The sequence below is a fragment of the Lepisosteus oculatus genome, chromosome 13 (genome assembly GCF_040954835.1).
Source record: "Lepisosteus oculatus isolate fLepOcu1 chromosome 13, fLepOcu1.hap2, whole genome shotgun sequence".
NCBI lineage: Eukaryota > Metazoa > Chordata > Actinopteri > Semionotiformes > Lepisosteidae > Lepisosteus > Lepisosteus oculatus.
The window spans coordinates 1,230,174-1,252,519 of NC_090708.1; the positions used below are offsets into that span (position 1 = coordinate 1,230,174).

Sequence of the window (22,346 nt, forward strand, 5' to 3'; positions counted from 1 at the left end):
TGGTATGTATGTGTAGTGATGTGAGGGTTTTAATTTACAGTAACAATTAGAAATTACAAATGAGAGAGCTCTTTGATGACTGTGTGATAGAGTCAGATCTGATGGGGAGCTGCCTGAGTACCGGCACAGCTCCTCTTAATCCTTTGCGGTGTGCCGGTGTGTAGTCGTCCGCAGAGGTTTCTGTTCTCTGGTATAGGAAGGAAACCTTTCTTAGTTTGGAGTAATTGTTTGTGTCGCCGGTGAGGGGAACACATTCGGTCCTAAACTGAACGCCGTCTGCGGGCATGTGGGGATCTTAAAGCGCAGCCCTGATTAGCGTCCGGTGTGGACGGACGCGCCGCGGAGTGGGAGGTCTGGTCCACTGTCACAACTGTAAGGAGTCTCAAACGTGGATTTTAAATATACAATATACTGTATATACTTATTGGTACAACACCAAAACATGCATCACTAAACAACAAATGTAACAGAATATATTTGTGAAAAGGTCTGCTCTGAAGTGAAAAGATCTTCACTCAGGGATGGCAGCTGGAGTTAACGTGCAGATGCAGCCCTCTCGAATGAGTGAGGTGTCCGTAGGCGTGCTGTGGTGTGCAGAGGTGGCATGCTGCACCATTTTTCCCCAGTCAGTAACTGCAGGACAGCACCACTCTGGAACAGGTGAACAGTGAAGACTTACATTTCCCAACTGCTGTGCTGCAGCACACTGATAATGAATAATATTCTAAACATGTGAAGCTAATAATTCCTTAAATTTATCATTAAAATCCAAATCCCTTAATGAATACCTCAAAAGGATTTTTAGAATATTGGATTTTCTTAATCACATCATGAAAGGGGGCAGTTAAAATGATTTTTAATTTATTTTTGAGTTCTGAGAAAGTGATGTGTAGTGATTTAATCATTTTTAACAAGGTGTGCCATGAGCGGAAAAAGGTTGGTATTTTTTACCTAAGAGTACACTGTAGCTAAATGTGGTAAACAGTCAAATACTATGGCGAATCAAAATTAAATGTTTATTATCACTTATGTTTGTTCAACTTATGTTTGAACCTTGCAAGTGCAATGTACTTAAAACAAGAGCGTCAAAACTTTCCAAAAATAACAATAACGTGACTGAAAATTCAATGCAGGAAATGTCTGTGAAGAAGGTGGTTACAGTATGTACCTTATTTTTTCAGGTACCACTACAAGCTGTATAAATATACTTAGTTCCATAAATTAATATCATTTATAATATTTATATATATAAAACATTTTTATATTTTAGTTATTTTTATTTTCAGTTACCAGAATTTCCCTTAAGTTACACGATTCCATACTAAATGGATTTAAAGAAGGAGGCTTCATTTTTTTATTGTGCTCAAGTTGACATCAATTTCCCTGAAGCAAAATAATGGCAGAAAATTTTACTGGTGGGCAGCAAATGTCAGCTGGAAAAGCTGGAGATCTTCTCAGTAAAGGTGAAGCATTGCTGAGGACAGCTGTGCTAGAAGTTAGCATCTGCTCTTTTGGTCTGGCTGCAAGTGAGACGATAGGAGACAAGGTTCGTCCGGGCTATACTGTAGTACAGCTGTTTTATTTTGTTAACCGGGTGAAAATAACACTGGGTTTGTGAACGTCCAGAAAGAATATCTTAGGCAGAATTCTGTACTGACTCACTCTCTTGGCCAGACATCTTGAAATAAAGTTTTAAGTTCTGACTGCTGGCAGTCATGCGCATGAATGGAAAAGTCAGATTGCCAGTTCAGATGGAGAGATGTGAGGAGCCAGTGAGTTAACCCATGAACATGAGTTTTATTCTGGTGTAACATCACAGCTAATGATTGGTTGAGGATGTTATCAGTTATTGTCCTAGTACCCACCCTTCAGGCAAACACTTTTCCACACAGGCAAAACACTGAATTTAACGAAAAACAAAACAGAAAATGTACTCTCTTCCACCAAGACAGCATCCTCATTTCTGGTGGCTCAGTAATTGACTAACAATATGTAGACTAGAAAGGGGCACATACTGTAGCTGCTTCCTGGTCCAGTTATTGCAGGCAGTGGCCACTTTGTGACTGGCAGCCCTGGTCAGCCATCGTGGAGAGGGCAAAGGCACCCATAACCTGAACAAGGCTTCATGGGAAGTACAGTACTGTCTCTGGAATAGTTTGCACCTCATGGTATTACAGTAGGTGTTATCGGTATTTCTACACGGGTATATAACAATATCCTAAAGTTAATAATCTGAGATAGAGCATATTCAGCATCTCACATGGTTATGGGGAGATGTCATTCCTCATGCCCACATCAGACACATCTGTCTGTTTTGTGTATATTATGTCATCTGACCTAAAATCATGTTAAAGAATTTGACTCCCAGTTCTGCTCCTATGCTGTTAGATAATATATTATGTTCTCCAGATTCAAAGAATTCTTAGCTTGGCGTGTCTCCTGTGAATGCTCTCAGGTGCGATGCGTTTTGGATAATACCGTTGTCATAGAATATTTTGCCGCTATGAGCAAAAACAAGATAATTAAAAGGCAAGTAGATTGCTTTGTAACTTGAGCACAAAGGCATAGCTTCAACTGGAAAATAGCAGAGCATGAATGGAAAGAGATGTACACAGATGTTCTCTGATCAGGAGTGGAGTATTTCTGACAGGATTGTAGTCCAGTGTGCATTTTATTTCGTATTCAGCAGCTGCTCCTTATTCTCTGGTGCTGTGTAAACCAGAGGCAATATAAGAAGGGGGGAGGGGGAGTTTAAAAAGTACAACAGTTTAGTTTTTAAACTATAGTTTTAAAAATGTGATGTAGAATTTTACATCATAAATGTCGTTTTATCATTTCTGCTGCAAAATATAATTTGTGTACCTTTTGGTGTATTTCTTCAAGACATTGGATTTTTTTTATTTACTCCATGTAAAACAAATAAAACAAATTACAAAAGTCCCGACAAACACAGTAATAAATCACATCTTAAGTATAATATAACTGATCAGTACTGAGTAAATTTACTGAGTAAATTTCTTACCTAGTATGCCATCATATTTCATAATAGATTCATAATGTATAATTAAGTATTATGCATTTTAATTTACTCACTCTTAGTTTCCTATATACATGTTCTATATCCATGTTCTTGTAAGTGTGTTTTATTTATACTCTCATTATAACATGTATTGGAAGCCTCTTAACAACATAAGAAAGGTTACAGTATAAACGAGGCCATTCATCCCACCTCTCCTGTTTGGTTAAAAGTAGCTAATTAACCCAAGCTGTTTATCCAGCTGTTTCTTGAAAGACGTTAGGCTATCAGCTTCAATAACATGTCTGTTTTTATCCATACTCTAATAGCCCTTTGGGTAAAGAAGTGACTCCCCTTCTCAGTTTTAAGTTCACTTCCTCATCATTTCCAGTTGTGTCCTCTGGTTCGTGTGTCATAGCTCATTCGGATGGATTGACTTTCTCAGTGCTTTGGAGGATTTCGAATACTTGCTTCAGGTCCCCTTGTAATCTTCTCTGTTCAAGTCTGAAAAGGTTCAGTTCCTCCAGCCTGTTAGTGCAGAGCTTCCTCTAGCCCTGGAGTTGCTCTTCTCTGGACTGATTCCAGATCAGCAATTTCTTTTCTATAACCTGGTAACCAAAACTGTACACAGGAGTTTTTGTAAGGCTTTACTAGTGCATTATACAATTTTAATAAACATCCATTGATTTAAAGCCCACTCTTTAAACTATATATCTTAATATCTTGTTAGTCCTTTTTATTGCTTCCCACATTGTCTAGAAGATATAAATGATGTGTCAACATAAACACCTAATTCTTTTTCCTAAGTTGTCTTGCCTAGCTCAGTGTTTCCCATTTTCTATCTACTGTATAGTTTCTTTTTACTTCCCGCATGCAGAGCTCTGCACTTGTCGACCTTAAACATAATTTGCCATGTGTGCAAGGCCCAACTTTGAACTGTATCTCAATTACTTTTTGGAATTTCAGTAGTCTGCTTATACAGTGTGAACCAGTCCTCCTGGATTGACATTATCTGCAAAATAATTTTCTGACTATATACAGTACAGCAGTAAGTTCAATAATTGTAATTCTTAAAGCAACAGCTGTTGTACCTCCATGCTCATGCTCGTGTTTGAACGAAGCTGTAATATTGCAGTCTCTTCGGTCGCTGTGACCTCTGTCATATTCTATTGAATGTTTTACGTCCGGTTGTGTTTGATTCATTTGCTCCGTCTGTTACTTCTCCCCACTGCAGCGCCTTTCCATGATGCAGTCTGCCTTTCCAGCATGCTTCTTTAACTATGACAAACCCCTGCCGTTCAGGTTGGAGGATTATAAGAGACTGAAAAAAAATCCAGTGGGGTGAAACAGGATGGACAAATATTCCTGGCATGATGGCTGAGAGGAACAAAATTATTTGCTGTGTGCTAGCTCCAACTGTGCACAGTTTGGGGAAAGAACTGTTACTGTTTTTCTGGAATTTCACCACAGCATTTTTCAAATTTCTATCTAATATGTTGGATCATCTACTGCACATTCAAAGGCATTAACACATTAGTCCACATCACTGAAGGCTACTTGATTATCTGTCAACTCGTAACCACACAATATGTCCATACTGCATGTAAAATATTTCTGATGTCTTTCTTACTACTTCAGTTGTAGTAGAAAAATATTGATTACATTCACATCAGCCATGTTTTATTGTGTGTGTATAACATAAACCAAAAAAAAACGTTTTGGGCAATGTCACCTAAATTTGTTACTTGCTTTATGTACATTAGCACGCTGAAGAGTGTTAGCATCCTAAACCATGGTGGGAACAATGTGGAGTCATGACTGGTGCTCTGGGCTCCTAGCTATACTGGTCTGACACTGTAGACCGTGCAGAATATTTCACATTCAATCGACATGACTGAGGTCAGGACTGTGAAATTCACATCCTCTGTTCCAGAGTCCTGCAGGGTGTGCTGGCTCTTGGTTAGCAACTGACGAAAAGCTGGAAAAACAAGTGGGTGATCAGACTTCTGAATCAATGAAGTAATTCAGATAGGGGCGGAAGGAAACCGTGGCACTTGAGAACAGTAGCTGCCCCTCTGTGGAATGGAGGTGGTTGGCAGAAGCAGAAGCAGTAAAACACACGAGGAGCTGTAATGCAGGAGGGGCTGGCGAGAGCTGACAAACTCTGGGGCTCCCTGGCTGAGAGGATCTCGAACAGATAACACACTTCCACTCAGACTCAATCAGATAAGGGCATTCAGTTGGTTGGCAGTTTACAAAATATAATAATAAAGGAAAAGTCTGCCGGAGGACTTTGTTTTCGGCGCTTCCTCATCACGGACAGCTTACTGGTTAAAAAGGTTTAACAATGGTGAGGACCTGAGGCCTCTGCTGGCTCACAGTGCCTACTGATGTGGAGATAAAGAGGAGCACTATCAGGGCACTTTGACCAGACAACACAATTTAATTATGTGAAAGGGAAAGAAAGAAGTCTTCGTGACAGGTAGGAGCATCCCGGGAAATCTGCAGCAGTCAGGATCCTACCAGCTGGAAATGATGAAATAAAGACTCCCTTTAGCAAGGTCACAGCCGCTTGCTGAAATGAGGAGAAACAGGAGCAGGCAGGGTATATAAAAGCCATAAGCGGCCCGCGAACAAGATGGAGGTGAACGCGTGGGCCGCCGTGAGATACCTGATGTACACGCCTCGACACGTGCACCCCCCTGTCCCCAGGGGCATCAGGGCAGAGGAGATGCCATGAGACAGAAGCCACCCACTTCAGACAGGTCCATCGCTACGCCAACAAAAGGGGGACCCCCTATGAAAGAGAAAGTACTGTTAGGGGGGACCTGCCAGAAAGTGTGGAGTCGTGCCCGCCTGCAAGAGATGGGAGGGTATGAAGTCAGTAATTTTGCATCGCTCAGAAAAAGATCTGTTGTGGAGACAATATTGCCATGAGCATATCTTTGTTAGGAATCTTTCTTTACTTTAAAGGCACGTTGAAAAAAATGGCTTTGCTGCCTGAGTTTCTTACATTTGTATGTGATAGATAAATACTAATGATTTGTATGCATTGCTTAGTCAGAAACACATTAGTTTGAAATAGAAATCAAATCTTTATTGCTCCTAATACTATTAAAAAGTCTATGCATCATCTCTTCTTTGTGCACTCTCAATGATTCTGTTATGATATGTGATCTACTTCGGAATGAAAAAAATATCAAAGGGAATTTTTTAAACAAGTCCATAATGTTGCTTAATTCCAAAAATGATAGATTTTAATGGAAACAAATTGCTTTTCAGTTTTCTCCATTTGTTATTTTAATTTAGTGCTGAGTGAAATCACATCTTTGATTCACAAGGTGATTATCCTTTTTAGAAATTTCCCCAAAAACTTATCTCAACAAGGAAAATGAAAAATAAATTTGTATTCGTCTGCAGATTTATTTTCTCACCTTCAAAATGTTCAAAAAGTTTGAAAATTCGCTACACGGCACAGCAGGACAACCCCATCATGTTTTTTTTCTTTGAGAAAAAAACCTTTTCACCGACACTCAGAAGCGCCAGTATAAAATATGAGATATCAGAATTGTGCTAACAATATTTAGCATGGTGTTAAGTCCCGAGGTTGGCAGTGATGTGTGAAGAACAGCTGTAGGATTTGTCCAAGTCAAAGCCTGAGTATTTAAAATGGCATGCTGGCTGTGAGACTCCACGTTCCCAGGGTTTCTGTGCAGAGTTTCATTTTCAGTGAATCGGCAGAGTGTTGTGAAGCCTGCGGCCACCTGCTGTGATTTTAGTTTAACATCAGCTTTGTTTTGTAAGAACCAACTCTGTTGTGTGTCTACTGTGGCTGTGTCTGCAGCTCCTGGCAGGTTAAATGCATGCTAACTGGAGAGACATACAGTAACAAGGTACATGTACCTTTTTAAATCATTTTCAGGCTCCATAATTTATGTTTTGCGCAGGAAACCAGCGTGGTTCCTATTTTAATCCTTATGAGTCCTATACAGCATGTAAAGGCCTTTGCAAAACCTGACTTCCACTGTATAATAATCTCTCTTTACTTCCAAAGCTTTTAAAGTTTCCATTCTTACAGTGCAGTTTTAGAAGTTTAAATTTTTCCCGTCCGGAGTGGGAGACACGTGTCCAGGGCAGGCCCTGGATTATCCCACTAGAAGCCCAATAAAAAAATGACCAATCATTATCGAGTACGTAATGTTTCTGTAGTGCAGGAAAGAAGATCAGGATAAGAGATCTCAAAACAGAGGCATGCCCAATCAAGCCCTTGTAGAAATGTACAATATGCATAATAATGTAATAATTTGTATTTCCGAAACATTGTGTTTTCTTTCTTCTCTCTTCAGCATGGAATAAACCTACAGTATTGCTTGTTCCTTTGCAGCTTACGCATGCTGACACAATTACCCTCCTGAACTACATGTATAGCTTATGTACGGTACCTTTGCCTTACACTTTTATCTAAACTCTTAACTCTGTGATAGATGGGCAATGCATTTTTGAAAGTGCCTACAAAAGGTAAAATTTGAGTCAAGTATGGTTATTCTGTGCTTTAAAAATATAAGCAGTATAACATGTAATGTATAATTTAATATTGCAGTTTTTAAATTAACAGCTAAGCTTATTTCAGTCTTAATAGAGAGACCTGATCTCAACACCCTATATTGAACATGCATGTCAGAGACGTGTAATAAATCAAAACATAGCTTTTGAACACACGTATGACTTTGTTCTGACTTTGGTGTTGCCTTTTCTGAATGATAGTGCTGATGTGTTTCTGTGCAAATTCAGAGGTTGACAGTTTTCTTAAGCATGATCAGGCTTCTGGCTAGGGGAGATATACTTGTGCATGCAAAAATAATCTAATTAGCACTATGGAGTTGTTACAGCTGGATCAGTGAGATACAAAGGCCCCTGATGTGTGATGATCAGATGGTTTTGTCCACTGGTTCAGTTTATTGAATTGACAGCTCAGTCACTCTTGTTCCATCTATCCGTATTCCACCATCTGGCTTTTGCAGATGTGAGTGACCTCAATTTGAAGATGCCTTCAAATCCATGTAAATGTGCTTTGTGCATGTGTGTGTTGTTGATTAGTGTTTATTTGCCCATTATACTGGGTGTGTAAAGGCGCCTAACATTGAATTAGGCATTGCCAGTAAGAAAATGTTGATATTGCATAAATGACAAATACGTATAATACCGAACAGTGATGCTGATTTTACGTCAAACATTATATTGTATGAAAAAAATGATTTACTTTATATAATCTTTGTTTAGACAAAATAAGACACTTAAAAGATTTTACAATCTTTATGAGATGCAAAATGACATTCAAAAAGGTATAGATAAAATTCATGCTGGGGAACCCACCTGGCTGGTGATGTGTAATGTTGACAAGTCAGGGGGTTGCATGCAGGTAGCAAAAACATGAGCATGAATACTAGATGGGAAGTGCTGAGCTTGAAGAGGATACTTGCTAAAAAAGATTTAGTGTTTATGTTGACACATCATTTACATCTTTTAAACAATGTGGAGAAGCAATAAAAGAGGCAAACAAAATGTTACCTAAGGATATATCAAAAATAAATATTATAAAAGTGTAGGATTTAAATAGGACAAGGCAGTAGGCCCAACTGCTACCTGTTAGCTATGCTTGAACGATTAAATTAATTGCTGATGTATGTTCACTGAATAATGAATTGTGTTTGCTTATTTATTATTAATAGTAAAAGCCATTTGAGTGGAATTAATCCTTGTCCTGGGATGAGTGTAAACTGTTTTGTCAGATGCTTGTTTTGCTCCCCAGTGAATGTCAGATGGAGACAGAATGTGAAGGTTCTGCTGAATATGCTGTAAACAGTGTGTCTTAAAAAACCACATGGGGTTCTGCATTTGTGAGTGAAACCTGCCTGAAAAATCGACATTGAACATTGCCAAGGTTTAGAACGGTGATCATTAAGCATTCCTGTTATTCAGAAGCAGAGGCCTATACAGGTTACACAGTTAACACAATAGGTGTTGTTCAGGAAGATTTCAAACTCTTTGCTCGCATCTCTTCTATCCCCCCTTCCTTCCTCCAGCTGCACCCTTGTAGCTGCCCTCCTGGCTCATTCCTTGTATTGTAGGAGCTGTGACAGTGCTGACATTTCCTCTGCCGGCGTGTTAATGCAAAGTATGAAGTACTTTATCCCTTTATATTCATCAGCTTATTTCATTGTTATGAGAATTTAACCAAATGACTGAATACATGGGAGGGGGTATTCAAAATTATGCATCTTGTGGGGAAAAAAAGGGCATTTCTTATGGTAGGATTTGCAAGTATTGGCATGGTCTTGTAAGAAGAGAAGGTAGCTTCTCTGCTCTTCAAAGCAGTTAGCTCTTGTAGTAGGAGGGCTAATGCCAATGGACAACGTACAGGAAGAAGGGATAATTAGATAAGAATGATGGAACAGCTCACTTACAGCCTTCGCTTACATCATGCCAAAACAGTAACCAAGTTGTACAGAATTTCAACTGATTGACCTACAGTAAGTGGAAAAGATATCAAGAAAGTTGGCGGTAGGAAAGTGATGTGTGACTTTTTTGTGGTTGCTTGCCTGTTTTGGGGCTGATCTATCTGTAAGAAAACTTTTATAAGACAGAAACGTTCGCTTTTATTCCATATGTGCTTGTACAGTATGAAAGTAATATCAAATATTTCTAACAACAGTATATAAAGTTCAGGGAATGTAAAACCTAATTGGGTTTAAATCACTTGTATAATTTCCTTTGAACAAGACAAAGGTCTGTGTCTTCATACGCAATTTTTTGCTCCAATGTCTATATCATATTTGTGCTATATTTTTAGTTACTATGCAATAAATAATTTGGAAGATATTTGAAAAAAGTGAAACTTTTTTGCAGTGGGTAAGTGGACGGCAAAAGTAAAAAACTTAAAAGTTTTTATTGTGTTTTTGTGAGGTCATGAAAGAAGCACTGCTAGAGGGAATACTCATGAATAGACAAACATCACATAAAGTATCAATTCTGAGTGAGTCACCTGGTTGTTACGGTCTAAGACATAAGACTTTGCAGATTGCAGATAGCTGAATCAATTAATTAACACCAAGGGACCTATAGACCCAGTCACATCAGGGCTGAATTGAAAAGATGTGAAGCAATTCATCTACAGATTGAAAGGCTAATGTGTAATCGAAGAGCAATCCAAAGCAGTCTATTGTTTGAAAAACAACTAGTCAATGAATTTCTAATTTACTGAGGGCTGTGTTTAATACACCATAAAGAAGGAAGATGGACTAACAATGATCGGGCATAAGTAGACCAGAAGCCGTGCTCGTCCACACAACCAGAAACATGTTTCATAAAGGACTTCATTTTCATACCATTATGGAATAAGTCTGAGTGTGTCTGTTTGTGTGCCCATGTGTGCCTATCAATGTGAAAGTAGCTTTACAAAGACATCAACCCCTGACAAACGGATAATGTGGAGATGCATCCACAGTAGAAATTACTTTTATAATAAGAAACAAAGTGCATCATCTTTTTAAATCCAAAAGTCCCCAATATATTTTGTTTGGGTTGTACTTTCTCCACATGTGGAGTTGCATTTGAGTAGAAAAAGAAGGTAGAATGAGAGATACAGTAACAGAAATTAATATTAGTAATAAATATTAATCTAATCAAAGATTACTTGGAAAAGTACTTTTCAGCCTCTCATACCAGACCTTTGAAAGCTGGAATAATAGAGAACAGACCATCCGATGAAGAAGTACTGTATTGATCAAGTAAGAACTGAAGGCCATAAGGAATACTTACTCAAGGCAAAGTTGTTTTTATGTGCTACGTCTCTCGTCCAAATTTACGTTTTTCTGTGTAATAAATTCATCATCTGAACATGACTTCTGCTTCATTCTATGATTCTGGACACCACAAAATTGTATTGTTTAGCAGAATTATTGTATTGTTTAGCAGAATTTCAAAACATCTTTCAGATTTCATGTGACTACGCATGTGAGAATCTTAGCTGCTGTCTTATGTCTAACTAAAGTCCATTTGAAAGTTCCAAATTATGTTTCACTTGAGGTGTTCTTATTGTTTTTTTTATGAGTAAACAAAGCCATTTTAGGTAAATATCATATCACGCATTTAAAGTGCATTCCAAGTCAACTAGATATTTCTTATTTACGTGTTTATAGCCCACTTTTGGAAATGAATCATTTAAAAACAAGAAAAAGCAGCATTTTGGTAATTTGTCATATTTCCCCTAAGATTCCTTCCCACACAGTATTCTTTGGTGTTTATTCATGCTTTAACTGGGAGCTGTGTGTAGCACAGCGATTAGAGAAAAGAGGAGAGCTTGATAGCTTAGGCCTTTATGGTCTGGCGCCACTCTGAAGGGTCGAGGATACGATAAGATCACATCATTGAAGCTTTAAACATTGAACAAAAACAACAGCTTCAGTTTTTCTTCATTGAGCCCCAGCATCCATACACATGACTGTGAGGACAGAGTGGAGAGAAGGGGGGGGATATACATTCCTGTAACATCTGCTTCGTACTGGATGGCATAAAAACAGTGTTTCTTTCTTAGCCAGAAATTTTCAGATTTCAAAATCAGGTTGTACAGAACTGTTATGATTTGGATTGCGTTCAGCTGGGTGCGCTTGTCCTGGTCTGCCCCCTGGGGAACGATGTACCCAGGGCTCCTGCTGCTGAGAAAAACTTGTGTGGAAAAAAGCTTAGTTCCATTTCAGTGGGCTTTCCTTCAAAAGAGACGTCTGCTTTCTTTCAGCCCCTCTTTTCTAGGACTCCTCCAGGATCTGGACTAGTGCTGTCATCACCGTTCTTTTCAAAGTGTGCATGCAGTCACGCTTACACACAGCTCCCAAACAATGCGGATGGCCTACGTGCATCTGATCCAGCGATTCCGGGGGCACACTGTCTGAGCTAGAATCGCAGATGCCCCCCTGTGCCTGCAAAGGATCCCCAGAAAGTCTGGACATTGGCAGCGCAGTTAAATAAATAATCATGTGGTGACCAAACAGCACCAGTCACACTGGCAAGGAACACAGAACAAAGCTTCCTGACATTCTCTCTGAATCTCTGTCAGTTTATCCCTGTGTGGCATTTAAATGACTGCCCTGTTTCCTTTTTTTACTGGCTTGCTGGCATGTTGCTTTTTAATTTGCATCATTTACTTTGATGCTGAAACACCTACTCAAGTGAAGCCTGGATTCGACTTTCTGGATGAATGGATCAATTGGACAGTGTTGAGTCTAAGTGGTGGAGACCGAAGTAATCATTAACCAAGCTTCAGAAAGCTATAGCAGGTAATCAGCTGCTAATAGTGTTAGATTCTTTGGGGGGGGGAGGTGGGTTGGAGGTGGGTATGAGGAATTTAAGCTTCTTTTCAGACATCCAGAGATAGTTAAATATGAAAAAACAACTGCGCTTCATCACTTCCTTCTTTGGAAATTCTAAGCTGCACGTTTTACAGACAGAAACCCTTCCAATCCAGTGAAGTGAGGGTGTCCGGTGGCATGGCCAGTGGCACTTTGCTTGCAGTTCCCGGTGTTGTAAAATCCCCATATGAGTTGTAATGTAAAGTAAATACATGTATTATGCCCGAACGAATGCCTTCTGATTATGAGAGCCTGTTTTCACAGTGTGAAATATTGAAATTAGTTTTTAAGGTTGTTATCATTGTGAAACGGGGTATGGAGATGACTGAATACTCAGATAAACATACCCCAATACCCTAATCCTAAAATTAATTCATACACAAATGCAGCTCTGATACAGTACCTAATATTTGTTATATTCCCAGTAACGCATTAACTACTCACTTTTGATGATATGTAGAATAATTAATGCTATTCAAAATTTCAGACATTTATTTCCAGTTTAATGTTCAAATCACGTACTGTGTTTCAGGTACTTGGAAGAACTGAGTTTTTGACCTCAAGAATTATGAAAACAAGATAATATATGGGGCCTAAACAAATTACAAGTGCTTGTTTTGAATATCCTTATTATACTGATGTGGGACAACCATCACTCTTGATTTCCATAGACAAAATAATGTATTCCACTTCTGAAGTGAATGCAGATTGATTTAAGCCTAAGAAAGAGTAAATGATTGCAAGCAAGTTTCAGAGTCTCCCCAGATGGGAAAAGCAGCCTTTGATGAAACAAGCTTATCTTGTACTTGCTTATTCAGCGCAGCATTATAATTAATGTAGCAAATTCACAGCTTTCCTCTTTTGAATATCAAATATGACTAAGGTATCCACTTACCTTCTGTACTAACTCTGCTGTTTAAGTAATCCACTGGAATCTAATCTATTTGCAGTAGAAATGAAATTGGGCTTGAGTTCTTTTCAATCATAAATTCTGTTTATGTACGTCAATATGTTTTTCTGATTTATTTATATTATATTGCATTGGTTATGATTTTATAGCAGTCTGGACTATAGACTGCTATCAAGTCTCTTTTGTTTTTTTCATACTTGAAATACTGTTCTTGTTTAGTTTTATTGGACTCCACATTACTTGCTTCATTGATCAATGGCTTCATCAGATGTTTCTGAGCTTTAAATAACAGGTAATTTAGGGCGACCTGCTGTATAAGTACTGTATAAACGGATTGGGGCTCTCCTGGACCAACGATACAGCAGGAGCTTTTGTTTAACAACTGCTACTGTACATCTCCCTTGGCGATCAAGAATATTCATCTTCCTTGCCAACCTCACGTTTTGTGAATTAAAAACATCTTTGGTTTAAATGCAATTATTCTGGGTAAATAAAATGCAATGCAATTATTTATTGTGGGCAAATAAAAGCATGGCATGGCTGTTTAAAGCAGTAAGGTAGAGCAGAATAAGCTTTCTATCACAACAATTCTTCTAATTCATCACAAAGGTTAGAGGCACATTTCTGTCTCTCCTTGTGCTGAGTAGGCCAGATTTATCAGGAAAGACGGGTGACTCAGGAATGAGTAGTATCCCTTCAAGACAGCTGTGTGTCAATCCAGTGGCATTTAAGTTACATTTATGGGAATAGCTTAATTGACATTCTACCATCATCTGTGGCTCCGCTGTTTGCACACACTTAGCTACCGTCAGCAAAAAAAAGTAATCTAAAGACAATCAGCAGACACCTTTGAGCAGTCTGAAGCTCTGTGAATCTTTAAACCCTATTCAATAATTCTTTAAGGAAGGAATTCAATTGCAGGTGTAATTTTTTTCTTTTCTTTTTGTTCCATCACAGAAGCCAAGCTTTCTCTCTGAAGCCCTTTTCCCTGCCAGTTCCTCAGTAACAGAGACCTTGGATCCTTCCTTCTCCTTCCATGCAATGGTTGCAAAGGTGAGGCAAAATTAATCATTCTGACTTGCACCTTGTGCTGCATCTGCCCCTGGCCAGTTTATCCTGTGCTTCACTGGTACTGCTTAATTGGTACTAAGAGTGTGACTGATGACTGCTGGTTGACAGATTGTATTTTAAAGCAGCTTAAGTTGTGGCCTGTGTGAAAAACGGATCTGCTGGGAATGTTTTTCAAGCAACAAAGTTAACTGCACTGCCGGGATGTTAATATCATCCAGCAGCCCGAAAGAGGGTCCCAACTGGAAATTAACGGGGAATTCATTCAGGATGGAATGGAAGAAGCACTTCTTTGCCAGAAGAGTCATGGGTGTCATGAGGCCTTGAGGTCTCAGAGATAGCTGGATGGCATTTTAGATTCATTGAGCTAATAAACCACCTAAGAGCAAGAGGGGTGGATTGACTGCCTTTGCCTGCAGCCCCTCTTATGTTCTCATGCCACCGCTGTTGAGCTTCACTGCACACAAACATGGTGTCCACACCTGAGGCCTTGTCATAGACCCACAGGTAGCATCTTTCAATCAGGTGCTACAAATACGGACACGTCGCCTTTGGATCCGAATTGCCTGAGGTACTTGGTACTTGTTGGAAGGATCAGTAATATAGCGATTGATTTGAAATGCTGTTCTCCTTTCCCCCTGGCTTTGGTGGTTGGAGTCACACTCATAGGAGTAAGGTGCCTGCATTTAGTAACACCCATCGGGAATATGAAGAATTTGAATTGTAGAGCGCTGTAGGTCCGGTGTGAATGGAATGTGGGAACTAGACTGTAGCAGTGAGGTTCGGGGAGGGGCGCTCAGAGCTCTTCGTGGCCGTTCATGTGAACCCACAGAGGCGGCGGGCTCTGTTTTAGTCAGCTCTCCTCTGCAAAGCAAAGTCTTTCCCTCCCCCCTCCCTGTGGCTCAGGAGAAACTGGCAGACGTCTCCGGTGTATTCTCACTCCCTGAATGTTAATTTGCTGGCTGCTGGCTGCTGGCTGCATGCTGGTGCCGGGGGTCCTGGGCCCAGTTCTGTCCCATCCTGCCCTTGAACCTGGCGGCCGTGCGTCTGTGCGTCGGGCTGCAGGAGGTGGAGGCCGGGGCCTGACATGTCACTTCATTAAAAGCTAACAGTCAGTCCACCCATCTCCACCTGACACTGATTGCTTAGCTAAAGGCTTGGGACTGACAGCTCGTTTTTCACACAACCTGCTCTTTGTTTGTAAAAGGACAGGTTACATTTCAGGGGAAAGAAATCTTTCATAAACATTGTTTTTTTTTTCTCTAAGAAAGGCTTAACAAAGAAAATAAATAGAGAGGAAGAAAAATATATCCTACCCCACCCTCCAAAAAGACGTCCGTGTAGTACATGGCTTTAACTTGTTAATACAAAAAGATGGCAATTGATTTACAGCTGCAAGCCAAAAACAGGAGCTTTGTTAAAAATATTTGGTGACTGAAGGTCTTAGCTGGCACGGCGGATGACAACGTTGCATGTCATCAGTAAGATCTTTGTCCCTCTCATAATACACCCACATAAGCAAGATCACAATATACAGTATATGTTTATTTTGTTGGGTGACAAGTATAATCATAGGTATTCAAAACTGAAGTACCCTGCTGACACCATTGTTCATCGCTAAAAGATGATTGATATTGTAAGAGTGTCATTGACAGAATAAGACAGTTTTAATGAAAAGCATTTTCAATTCATCTGAAGTTAACAGAAAATGCAGTTTATTATATCGAAATTCAAAGAGCACAACCTTCAAGTGTCAAAATATGAGATCCTTCAGAGCTCCGGGTAGGTCAAACTTAGAGAAACTTCACTGCATAGCAATATATATTTTTCAAAAACTTCAAATGATTTTTTTTTATTCTGAGCTACATAAAGAAGTCTTGCTTCTATTGGAAGGTGTGTTTCCTTTTTCAAAGGTACTATATATATATACAGAATATTTCACAACAGTGTAGAAAATTCGAGATTTGCTTTCAAGTGGCATGATTGTCTTATCAAGGGACACCTCCCAAGCCTTCTGGGATTAGAAACTGTAGCATCAACAGCTGCAGCTAGAAACTGCAAAGCAGCAGTGAGACCTGAAAAAAAGGGAAAAAAACACTTTGTCCTTTTTACAAAAAGAAGCCAAAAGTTTAAAAAAAGTTCGTTTTCTTGCCTCCTTGCACCTGAATCTCAAATGTCCCTGCGGAAGGGCTCCTACCACTGCTAAGTGTCGTATAGCTGTGAAGAGATGGGACTTAGAAAGGAAACCTGTCTTGGTTCTTTGTGCCATCTGAGCACAGGAATTGCTTGGTGGATCTTTGACCCACCTTCTACAGATTCCGCATGAGCAACCCCTGTTGCAGCACTACTCGCACACAGGGTCCTGTTTATTAACAAGTTCAGTACCATGTTTTGGGACATTGGTGCTCAGTTTAGTCCTTTATCACAGTGACTCCAGTGGGGCGACTCCTGCTCTAAGGGGCTTGGTCCCAGAAGGCTTTACAGATGCTAATCAATTAGGAGCTGATGAGCAGGTGCTTTCACCCTTACCTCTCCAAACGGTGACTCTTTTCTGAGCCCATGGTTCAGAATGACGATTTTTTAATGCACCAATTCCAATGTTTCTCTCCAAAGCCCTGCTGGCTGTAGTCAAGATCAAAGTTGTTATTCATGTATTATTATCAAAAATAATAATTAAACTTTCAATGCAGTTAAAATAAGACCATTATTTTTGTTTTCCGAACAACGACAGTAAATGTTGGAACTGACCACATTATTAAGCCTTGATCACTTTAAAGGGAGTATACTGTTTAATACTGTTTTTAGTATCCCCACCTCAGAACAAATTAGAACTTGTTGGCTGCAGATGGGTTTAAATAGTAAAAAAAAAAACTGACAATTGCTGTTTTTCAGAAGCCAGTTTTAATACCGAATATTTCCTTATCTGTTTCTGACATGTTACTGCTGGTTTGTGGATCAATGTCCCCAGTGCCTGTGTAATAAAGTAACTCCAGATATATTGTACAAACTGGAAGGGTTGCATACTGTAAATGTGTCCTTCAGAAATATAAGGCCTATTCTAGTCTTCTTGAAGTCACCTGCTAATATCTCAAGTTTAAGATCAATCACATGTTTTTAACATTCTGCTCCACACTGGACATGTTCTCCGGAGAAATTCAAGGGGTCTCAGCTTGTTTTCCTTGCAGATGCATCACTGTTGCCCTGATAGTCAGTCAGCACAAAAACCCTACAAAACCATACAGTAGCTGGAATTCTCCCATTCAGACAAAAGAATTGTTTCTAAAACTCTTTGTACTGTTACAAGATACAGGTAAAAGGCTGGGGACTGAAGCACCTGTGTTTTGCTCTAAAATATGTTTTGTGTGTAAAGCGGACAGTATTTAATGGGTGTGAAGCAATGCCTCAAAATCAGGACTGATTATATTCAAATATGTTTAAAAGAAACTGATGTTTTCACATATACTGTAGTGAATTTATGAGATTGCTCTGTTTCTCTTGTTTATCAGAAAGCCTAATTTCCTTTGTAATGAAAATGTGTTTGTTCTGAATTAATTGAATTAGAATTAATGTCATGCTTGTTTTTCATAGGTGACATGAACAGTGCTGTCTTACCGCTGTTTCCAATAAACCCTGAACAGCTTTCTTTATATTTGCTACATGCTTGTTTTTATTGTGTGTTTTCTGGATAAAATGGGAATGTGTTAAATATTTATTTTAGATTTGCAATAATTTTGCAATGGTTTTGTGTTTGAGTTTTTTCGAGTGGCTTTTGAGAGACCCATTCACATTTATTTAGGAACTGTGTCCACACTCACTCCTTAACCTGAAATAAGAGAATCCCCAGTGATGGTTACAGGCCACTGCTGTGGTGCTGGAGTGAGGTTTAACCGATTGCTGCGTCTCTGTGGAGCTGAAGTGATGTCTGCTTTCTTTCTATTGTTGGTTGGGAGCCATGGGATTATATACTGGACTCAAGCCCCCACAGCAATTTTTCAAGCACAATTTTGGCTGCATTTGAGACAAGAAACACAGTCAGTTTTGTAGTGCTAATTATGTAAATATGTGCTATATCTGAGCTAGATGTCCTTGAATTGTAAGCGCTCATCAATCATAGAGGTTCCAAAAAAAAGCTGTTTAAAGTCCTGTATTGTTTCTTTTCTGCGATTTGTTCCCGTGTAATATATACCTTTAATTCTACTAACAGCTGTGGCATACAGAATTGCAGTAATCAGTTGGTAAATTGAAAATAAAAGGAATACTAAGGTGGAATATTTTGTCAGAATTTTGCAAGGCCTTTTAGTAGTTTTAGTAATAGTAGCTTTCCTGATGCATTTGTGTTGGACGTCGTATTTATTTATGTATTGATTGATTTAGCCCATGTGTGTTGCTAAAAAGGTGACCTCCATTTGTCAGTCAGCTTCAAGGCAAGGATTATTATACGAATGCTCAGGAGTGGTAGTCACTGCTGTCCGCAATAAAAGCTTCATTAACCCAACCTCTTCCATTGTGAAATAATGGACATTTTCTTTTGATATTCTTTATTAATTAGCTTGGCCTACTCTTGTAAAGTGTGCAAAGTCAGTAACTGCTAATATGAAATGTGAATAGATTTAGCAGCTACCCTTATGTTCTGTGTGAAAAATTAAAGCTTTTTCAAAACCTCCACTTTGGAGTAAGACATCCTACCTTACAAAGGGGTTACCCAGCTAAAATAATGCCTGATAGACGAAGCAGAGAAAATACACAGTATGATAACATCAGTAAATAAACATTGATGGTGAGCAGAACACAGAACAAAGTGCACAGCATCACCTAAAGCAGAAGTGAGTCTTGAGAGAGTGTCAATGGTGCTCGCTGCTTTTCTCATCTGAGACTTTCTATGGCCCTTATGGACCCTCATGGATCCTCTTTGAGGACCCCAAGGGAATTACCACTTTCTTTGGTACCTCCCAGTGACCTGTAAGACCCAGCCTGCATGATACGGTCAGCCGCCATGGATGTGCACGGCTCCCTGCCAAGCTCTGAAACGCTACTTTGAAAGCCACTTGTCCAGTCCAATGACTTGGACTGTGTTCTTTTCAATCAACTGGATGTTATGGATTTCAAAACTCCTGACCCTGCTATGTTATGTGAGATTGGATCTAGTCTGATTAAAAAAAAACATTTAGGACATGCTAGTGAAAATGTAACGTTTTTAGTATTTGGAGTCTCCTAAATAACCTGCAAATCCTTCAAGTAACACATGACAGATACACTGATTGAGTAAGTCACTGAGTGTTAAGAGCCCATTAACCTCAAACTGTACAGTGAGGAGGCAAAAGGAAGCAGAGGCCCAGTCAGACCAGAGATCAAGGCAGAGCTGTCAGGAAATTAGATGTTTTTAAATGAAGCTGCCACAGATGAAGAACTAGTGTAAAGACCCTTACTGAGGTAAACTGTGTGGAAGAAAGTTGTCAGGAAGGCTAAAAGCAAACTTGTAGGATGGATAAAGGAAATGAGGGCAGCTGCTGTGCCGTATTTGGCCTGGTAAAAAGAAGGTAGAAGGGATTGAAGGGTTGCAGAGCCCTGAGGAGAAGCAGAAAGAGAGGAGGCAAACTTCACTCTCCCGGACACTGACGGCCACAGCCTCACGGGTAACCTCTCCCGGACACTGACGGCCACAGCCTCACGGGTAACCTCTCCCGGACACTGACGGCCACAGCCTCACGGGTAACCTCTCCCGGACACTGACGGCCACAGCCTCAGGGGTAACCCCTCCCTCCCGGACACTGACGGCCACAGCCTCACGGGTAACCCCTCCCTCCTGGACACTGACGGCCACAGCCTCAGGGGTAACCTAACTATAAAACTTAAATAATTTATAGCTGAGGACAATGATAGAGCTACGTGGAGCCAGTGAAGTCTGTAATCGATTTAGTTAAGTCATGAATTGTGCAGGTGGGATGAAACCCTGTAATCCTGTGGCTCTGAAGAAAGGTTACTGAGAAGAGGAGGATTCAGCCCATCTACTGTAGCTCTTGGGTGTTAGTAGCTAGCTGATCTGTGGATCTCATCCAGTCATTTCTTGAAAGAAGCCTGGGTATCGGCTTCAGCAGTTTAGCCGGGTAGCTTGTACCAGACTCTCACATCCCATCTACTGTATCTTTTAACTTCTTTATCTCTCCGTACAGAGGGTAGGATCAACTGTTTGACTAGTAAGAGCAGTATAGTTTGAAATAAAAGCAAACAAGTTGAGGAGAAGCTGCATAAAGATTTGTGTGCCGAGGCTGTGGGAAATAGTATCCTTGAAGTTGGGTATGTCTGACACTCAAGTGTCATTAATTAGAACTGGAGAGGCAGAGCTCAGCTGGAATCCGTGCTCCTCCAGGACCAGGGCTGGGAACCACTGCTCTAGCTAACAGTCTCCTTGAGGCTGAAATACCAAGCAGTGCCAAGGGAAACACAATCTTATCAACTTATTTTTAAGAAGCTTGGAATGGATAACCAGAGGTACAGCATTTTCCGGCCCAAAACAAAGTGGAATTTTGAGATAAAAATGAAGACTTTGACCTGATCTCTGACTGACTGGAACTTGACTTCTTTATCACTTCTGCGTGCTAGTTTTGTATAAGTCTAGGCTTGACATAAATCAGCCTAAAACACAAAAGAGGAACTGTCAGAAACTAAGTAGAGCTATTGGGGTGGTTTGAAATGCTGTTTGTTTTCTGTGCCCTGACTACAGTAAAAGCCCATTATAAGTGAGGTGTATTGCTGGTGCATTGAAAGCCTGGTTTTAAATAGCGCAGCAAGATGTGAGTGGCAGAGGATCATGACGTACAGTGGCAGGGTGCTGACATTGGTCTTTATAAGACACAAGCCCATTGAGTTAACAAAGGTTCCTGTCACCCTGGGTTGTGTGGCTTCCGTTGCAGATGAAGAAAACCCACACACAAAGCCCTTTCATTTGATTGTTTCTTGCAAGACAGCTTGTGCAATCAGGGGTGAAACCAGCCCTCCTTTCTGGTTTGAAATGACTATAAGTGAACACTGGAGCTCCTCTGTCAGACTGTTTTCTTAATTGCCATTGATGGGTTTCTCTGTCAGGCCTGCCATGGGTGAACGCAGAAGATGCTTATCTGACTAGTAGAAACACTCACAAAGACAGTGTCGCCTGTTGTTTTGCACACTTTTTGTGATTTATTTCTACATTATATTTGTTTTTGTGTTAACAAAGCACTGCACCTGCCAGTACCCAGGTTATGCAGGTAGGATAGCCAGGTATTTGTTATTTTTCCAAAGTGTGATAATGTGATGGTCACAAATGAGATGTACAGTATGTACCGTATGTGTTCTTGTGCTTACATGCATGTGTCTGTGTGGCCAGACAATCCCATGACAGTGTTTAGGATCTTTTTGTTTAGAGTAACAGTAGTACTTGTAGAGCATTATGCTGAGAGCGGTACAGTGCTTTGGGCTGCCTGAGATCCAGGTTCAATTCTGACCTTAAGCATTTCTCTATGGAGCTTGTACCCATTTTGTATGGATTTACTACGGGTGCTCCAGTATCTTCCCACATCCCAAAAACCTTCAATGATGCAGCACATTTTAGTATTCATGTATCCTGCCAGCTTCCCAAACAAAGGTGACATTTGGAATTTTGTGCCAGACCGCAGTCACATAAATCACACTGAAATCAGAACCTGTGAATAATGGTGCATTTCCTTTCACAAGTTCTGAAATTTGTTTGCAGAACATTGACAGTGAATCAACATTAAAGAAACAAATTAGACTTCAGTGAAATCTGATGACTGGCTGCTGTACAGCAGGTCCTCCTTAATTGTCGAGCTACTGCTTTATATTGAGGTGAATTTTAAAAAACCTCCGGGCTTATTGTGTAATTCTGCTCCTGAAGCTTTCGTTTGTGCTGTCTCCGAAATGAGCTAATTTCCCTGGAGCAGCTCAATGTGCG

General features: G+C 40.0%; 1 protein-coding gene across 6 annotated transcripts in view; it reads left to right on the forward strand.

The window, feature by feature from the left end:
• LOC107079092 (inactive N-acetylated-alpha-linked acidic dipeptidase-like protein 2) overlaps positions 1–22,346 on the forward strand; it is a 295,727-nt gene that overhangs the window by 233,272 nt on the left and 40,109 nt on the right. For 5 of the 6 annotated variants that reach the window (XM_015360862.2, XM_015360861.2, XM_015360868.2 and 2 more), the window contains one exon: positions 14,288–14,383. In XM_015360862.2, the coding sequence (XP_015216348.1) occupies positions 14,288–14,383 (96 nt within the window). Of the gene's footprint in view, positions 1–14,287; positions 14,384–17,986; positions 18,033–22,346 lie in introns of those variants that run through there. The other variant, XM_015360872.2, reaches the window with a different exon arrangement.